General features: G+C 35.0%; 1 protein-coding gene across 1 annotated transcript; it reads left to right on the top strand.

Annotated features, from left to right (window-relative positions):
- Positions 1 to 852: 852 nt before the first annotated feature.
- On the top strand, positions 853 to 3882 carry LOC117324822. Its single transcript, XM_033880650.1, has 6 exons — positions 853 to 1133; positions 1429 to 1812; positions 2133 to 2269; positions 2499 to 2644; positions 2994 to 3095; positions 3407 to 3882. The coding sequence occupies exons 2-5, from the start codon at positions 1455 to 1457 to the stop codon at positions 2998 to 3000; spliced, it is 648 nt and encodes a 215-aa protein (XP_033736541.1). The 5' UTR covers positions 853 to 1133; positions 1429 to 1454; the 3' UTR covers positions 3001 to 3095; positions 3407 to 3882.
- The last annotated feature ends 2707 nt before the right edge of the window (positions 3883 to 6589 follow it).

Raw genomic sequence — 6589 nt, 5'->3', positions numbered from 1 at the left:
ATCATTTAATGAATTGCGGGGCGTGCAAAAACACTCGCAGGACACTCATTCCTCACAGGTCACATTCCTCGCAGGACACTCGCAGTTTTATGGCACCGTTACTTCGTCTTCGCCGTTACATTTGCATTTTATGCATCTGTCCAATCAAGGTCAAATTTTGCATGTTATTAGGTTTAATATTCATCTGTATGATACAGAAAAAATAATTTTAAAATATCGTTTAATGAATTGCGGGGCGTGCGAAAACCTCACAGGACACTCGCATTTGCACTGCACCGTAACTATGTCGTTAAAAATGCATAATATGCGCACGTCCAATCAAAGTCAAATTTGGCATGTTAATGGGTTCGATGTTCGTCTGTATAATACCGAAAAAAATATTTAAAAATATCACTTAACGAATTGCGGGGCGTGAAAAAAACTCACACAGGACACTCATTCCTCACAGGACACTCATTAGGCACACCCGTTGCAACACATTTCCTCGGATTTTGCAAACTGGAAAAGGGGACAGCAGAATACATCATGGCTGCTCTGGAGAATTTCATGGTTGCAAAAAACATTGACAAGGAAAACATCAGATTTATTGCATTGGACGGATGTAATACTATGAGTGGTGTCCAAAAAGGTAACTAATTAAAATCAAGTAAGATATTCTAGATTTCCTGCAGCACTGCAGATTACATCTGTATAAAATAACAAACATGTACATATAGATGCAAAATCAATTCTAATGATTATACTAGTAAGCAATTTATAGTTGTTTCATCCTACTACTTTAAAAAAACAAAAACAAAAAACAAGACAATTTATTATAAAATTTTGTTTTCTATAATTAGTAAATTGGGTCTCCAGAGACGAATCCGACACATCAGTCCATTCTCTGCATATATAAACTGTCGTAATCATCGCCTTGCAGTTTGCTTGGTCCACTTGATAAAGCGATTCCCCATACTTCAAGATGTGGACGCCACACGCCTTTCTTTGTGGAAGTTGTTTGAGTTTTCTGCACAAAGAATGGAAGTTTTCAAACATATCCAGGCTGTCTATGGAAAAGAGCCTTTAACCATAACCAGGGCAGCGACTACTCGGTGGCTGTCACACCTTAAGGCTGCAGCCAGATTCATTGGAAGGTATGTAACCAGCGTAACAGTATCAACACTTACAAACTTCTTTATTGGTACTAAATATGTTTGGAATGCGAGTAATTCAAAGTTAAGTTGGTAATTTACTACCAGGACTGGGTAAAATATTATTTTCATGACGTGATAAAATTTAGATTTCATAATAGATGTGAAACTGAAAATCTATGCAATGTTAAAAAGGGAGAAAGAAGATTATGCATTAAATATTACATCAATTGAGAAACATTATTCATAACCGTATGTAACTTGAAAAAAATGCAGTCGTCATTAATTTTAATTTTAGGTTTGTATGTATCTTGGACACCCTTGATGCTCTTTATGAACAAACGAAGAGAACCAGAAGTATACGGCCTCCGACTGAACTGCACAAACAAGAAAGTGGTGGCAACCATTTTACTACTATGTGATATCCTTAAACCAGTCAACATGTTGTCACTATACTTGCAAGAGGAACATGTGAATTTTACGTCCCTACCAAAACATGTAAAAATTACAACAGACTCACTGCATGCAGTTATACAGAAATATGAAGGCAATGACTGGGATGATGTGGAGTTTGCCAAGTCGGAACAAATCTTCCAAGAAATTGATGATCGCACAGATCTTGGAAGACAAATGAGGGGTGACCAGCAGGCACTCGACCCCAGAACATTTCTCCAGGAGACAGGTAATTATTCCCAGTGCCAGTGAATAAATTATTGTCAAATCTTATCATTATTGCTAGTTGCTTTGAAAGTTTCATATAAAATATATTGACATATTAATAATTTCTAATTAATTTTTGTTTTTGATCAAATTTTGATTTTGAGATTGCTGAAAAAAGTTGAAACATTCAAACAGAATATTAATCATATAAGACCTTTTACATCTATGTAGGTAGTCTGTATACACAGTTACTGCTGTTTGCATGAATTTGTATTAAAAAGAACATCCATCTGAGGATCCTGTTATTTCATTTAATTATTGATCATTGTGAGTTATTTGCAGGAATTCCTCTCATCTATGATCTAATCCAGGAGATTGAGGATGCCTTTTGCATAGGGGCACCTGTCCTATCAGCATTTGCCATACTGAATCCAGACAATCTTCCAGACACTGTTGGGGAGTTAAAAGAATATGGAAATGTAAATATCAGTAAATGTGTACCAATGGTCCATATGATGATTTAATTCAAAATTTTAATATACTGGTAAGCTAAAGTAAACAAAATAACCTGTAGAATAAATATCTTGACTTGACAAATTTTCATTGAAAAAATAACTATTAACATTTTAAAGATCTTTGTAATTTGGTTTGTTATGGAGCAGTATGTGAGTCAGTGAGATGAACATTTATCAATTTGTTTTCAATTAGAATCACATCCAGACGCTGGTTGACTTTTATGGGTCAAGGAAAGAGGACACATTTATGGGCCACACAATCCAGATGCCAGCCCTTATGGACCCTCTTCTGCTGAAAACAGAGTTGGAAAGTTTCAAAACCCATCTTTTCATGCTAAGGTGTGAACTTAAAAGACTCTGAATTGTGATCACTCTTTTCTATTGTTTAAACTTTTTCTGTTCTGGTGGAGACTTCATGGGTAGAGGGACTACCTTCAAGTTTTTAACAAAATTTCGCCATCACATGGGGCTGTTTCAATAAAGAATCAGAAATTATAATATAAAGAAAGGACACCTCATGGTAGTTGAAGACTAAGATTTGAGAATAACTATCAAAAAAGAAGTCCAGCCAGTTATTTCATCGATTTATTTAATTTTTGTTTGTTTGTTTCAACTTTGGTTTCTTTTTGTTTTTTTGTTGTTGTTTCTTTTTCTTCTTAGGGTTAACAAGTGTTTTATTTTCTTTCAGTGATTGAGTTCCCTTAAGTTAACTCATTTACTGCAACCTTGCTACTGTCTCTTCACATGGATGTTCACAAGCTAGTATTGGCAGATTGAGGAAATATACAATGTATATTGCTTAATAAATAAATAAATTTATAAAAAGAGTATTATTTTTGATTGAAGTGGCTATCCACATTCATTCTATCGTAAATCTTGAAAATGTTAATTTCATACTTACATGTACTGTTAAACGATAACTGTAGAATTTAATTAACACCTGTGACCATCATATTTTAATATTAATAGCTTAATCTGTTTTGAAATGTATTTATTTTATAACTGTCTGTATGGTCATACTAAGTAACATAATAATCTAGATTATTGATGTTTGGTGTTTCTTGACTGTGAAATAATTGGTAAATTGATTTATCATTACAGGAGAAATGGTGCTCATACTGTGGGTGACTTGTAGACAGAATTTAGTAGAGATGGGGTGTTGAGGGAGTGTTTTCCTCTAGTATACAGATTAGTGTACTTCTGTATGATCATTCCCTCTTCAACTGCTGTGGTGGAAAGGAGTTTCATTGTTGGCAAACATTCTGACTAAGAGGAGAAACCGACTCAGCCAAGGAAACTTGGATGCAGTGATGAGGATCTGCCATGTAGATGAAGGCCTAACTGACCAAGAAAAAGAAGAACTTGAGGATCTTTATAAACATTTCAAAACTAGGAAACTTTACCTGTAAAAGTGTGGAACTGTAATTTAGGCATTAATCCTTAAACATCTAATAAAAACACAGCCAACTGTAAAACTTTACTTTGTTTTTGTCATTAATAAGTTATCTTGTATTTTCCCAATTTCCTGAAAATGCCGCGAAATTTTCCCAATTTAAAAGGTACAGGCTGCTGTGAAAAAAGGCAAAAAAATCACTGACAATGACAACAACACAACAAGTTAATATGAACCTGTATACACTGGCTGGCTTCCTATGCAGTGAAAACACATAATACCAGCACCCGAACTGAATGACTTTGAAGAACCGCAACAAATATTAGACATGACATTATAAGGAATAGGTTTACGTGCACGTATTGATGACCGAGGAAAAATAATAATTCCGAATCGACAAATCAAATCTACAAGAAAGTTTGATACATGGTGCATTATACGGCCATGGGGACGTCGAGTCAGTACAAGTGAAAAAAGATCAGGCTTATCTACTGCAAAGATTCCTAAGTCATGTGATCAGACGTGAAAGATAAACGCACAAAAGATGCAAAAACTCTCTCACTTAAAAAAACCCCAAACAAACAAAGCTTAGCTTATTCTGGGTGTTGTAAGATGTAGTAATGTAATTTGAAAAGTCGAGTACTCTACTTCACCCAAATACTATTTTCGTGACTATGATAATGAAAATAATTGTATTATTGTATGGATTCAAAATGTTTTTTTAATATGATAAAATGGTAACTGGCTTATATTGAAAACTAGAAATGGCATTTACACCTCTAGCATATTTAAAGGGGAAGTAACTCCATACTAAATGGATTGTAAGGTTTGCACAAATTTGTTTCAATATATACACTCATAAGCAAACAATACTTGTTGTGTTGATTACATCTTTGCTATCATATATATATAATAAATATAATGATTATGTAATATATGTATCCACACAGTGTACTGGTGAATTAACCTACTGAATTTGTTGTTAGGCAATACCATGGTACACTAATACCAAAATAATATATTGATAGTGCAAGTAGTAGATGGTTTATGCTACAAATTCCAACATTCCACACATATCTGCCGGAAACGGGTAATTTGTTTTTAATTTCTTTGTTTGCAACAAGTAATTGCTAAAAATGCCAAGAACATTTTTAACTCATAGGCAAAGTAACAGATCAGTCATATAGGCATTAGGACTTCGCCGAATATAGCACAACGGAATGCAGGGACACATCGAGATTAAATGTCCCATCACAAAATCAAATTCGACAAACTGAAATCCCCAGGAGGAGGAAGGACTTCCATGTCTTGCAGACATATTTCTAATTTCCAAAAAAATAAATCCTTTCTATATATATATATGTGTCTTTACATGCATGAGAGAATAAGAAGATATCTCAATTTTGTTGACATCATAGAAACTGTACCTCTCAAACAAGAGGCCCAATGGGCCTGTATCGCTCACCTGGCTCTACACCAACTTTAACGTTGATTGAGGTAATTTCTACACGTACTATGCTGATTACCTGTTTTTTCATATCGAAGAATTTTCTAGTCCTTCCTTCCAGCATATTATTTGCCTAATGTCAGGCTTCAGAGACTTTTGGCTATCGCAAAATTATTGTGTACAGATTTAAGCCTATTTCACCCCTGTGACCATGAATGAAGGTCAAGGTCATTTATTTTAGCAAATTTGGTAGCCCTACGACCCAGCATGCTACAGGCCCAATATCACGTCCCTGAGCTCTTTGTTATTGAGAAGAAGCTGTTTGAAGATTATAGCCTATTTGACCCATGTGACCTTGAATGAAGTTCCCATGTCACCTTGAATGAAGTTCAATGTCATTTATTTGAACAAACATAGCCCTTCACGTCAGCATGCTACAGGCCCAATATTAAGTCCCTGGGCCCCATGCTTATTGCGAAGAAGTAGTTGGAAGATTATAGCCTATTTCACCTCTGTGACCTTGAATGAAGGTGAAGGTAATTTATTTGAACAAACTTGGTAGCCCTTCACCCCGGCATGCTACAGGTCCAATATCAGGTCCCTGGGCCTCTTGCTTATTGAGAAGAAGTCGTTGGAAGATTATAGCCTTTTTGACCCATGTGATCTTGAATGAAAGTCAAGGCCATTTCTTTGAACAAACTTGGTAGCCCTTCACCCCAGCATGCTACAGGTGCAATATCTAGTCCCTGGGCCTCTTGGTTATTAGCAGAAGTTGTTTAAATGAAAAATTGACGCCGGACGGACGGACGCCACACCACGACATAAGCTCACTTGCCCTTCAGCCAGGTGAGCTAAAAATAAAACTACTCATTAACAAAATTGCAGTGTTTATGTTCAATACTTTTTGCTTCAGTGGCTTCTTGAATAACTAAACTATCCGAGTGCGAGATCTTTGCACACACCATTAAATGATCTTTATTGGTCAAATGAAAGATCCTGCAAAGCACTGTTATAATAAGCTAAATTGGTGCATGCGCAAGAAACACAAACCAGTCCAGTCAGGCCATCTCTTAGTTTCTGTTCTATTGAGATCATTTGGCTACAATGCTTTGATATTATATTTAGATTCGCTATTAGTATTATTGATATTGGATAATTCTAAGTATGGATTTTACTGTGAGTGGATATGTATACTGACTATGTAATATTTTGTGATCTGGAACATGTCATTGAAAATTTGAAAGATGTGTTGAAAATGCATGACAGTATAATTCACTGCTTTGAATCATTTTTTGAATTTTATTTTATGATAAAAAACATACAATTTAGTTCATCGTGACTAATCATAATTAATACTAAAACTTATTAAACTCGCAATGATCATTGCTGTTTTGGCTAGTAAAAATTCTAAATTTTCAGAATTTATTTCACATCATGTATGAAT

Source organism: Pecten maximus, chromosome 4 (assembly GCF_902652985.1).
Source record: "Pecten maximus chromosome 4, xPecMax1.1, whole genome shotgun sequence".
Classification (NCBI taxonomy): Eukaryota; Metazoa; Mollusca; class Bivalvia; order Pectinida; family Pectinidae; genus Pecten; species Pecten maximus.
Note: the sequence above shows the minus strand (reverse complement) of the source record. Positions and strands in the feature narration are given on the sequence as shown.

Bases quoted from the DNA above. Each gene is read 5' to 3' on its own strand.
- LOC117324822 (XM_033880650.1), top strand. From the start codon at position 1,455: ATGCTCTTTATGAACAAACGAAGAGAACCAGAAGTATACGGCCTCCGA. The intron at 1,813-2,132 runs GTAATTATTCCC...AGTTATTTGCAG, and splicing joins AACATTTCTCCAGGAGACAG to GAATTCCTCTCATCTATGAT. The intron at 2,270-2,498 runs GTAAATATCAGT...GTTTTCAATTAG, and splicing joins AGTTAAAAGAATATGGAAAT to AATCACATCCAGACGCTGGT.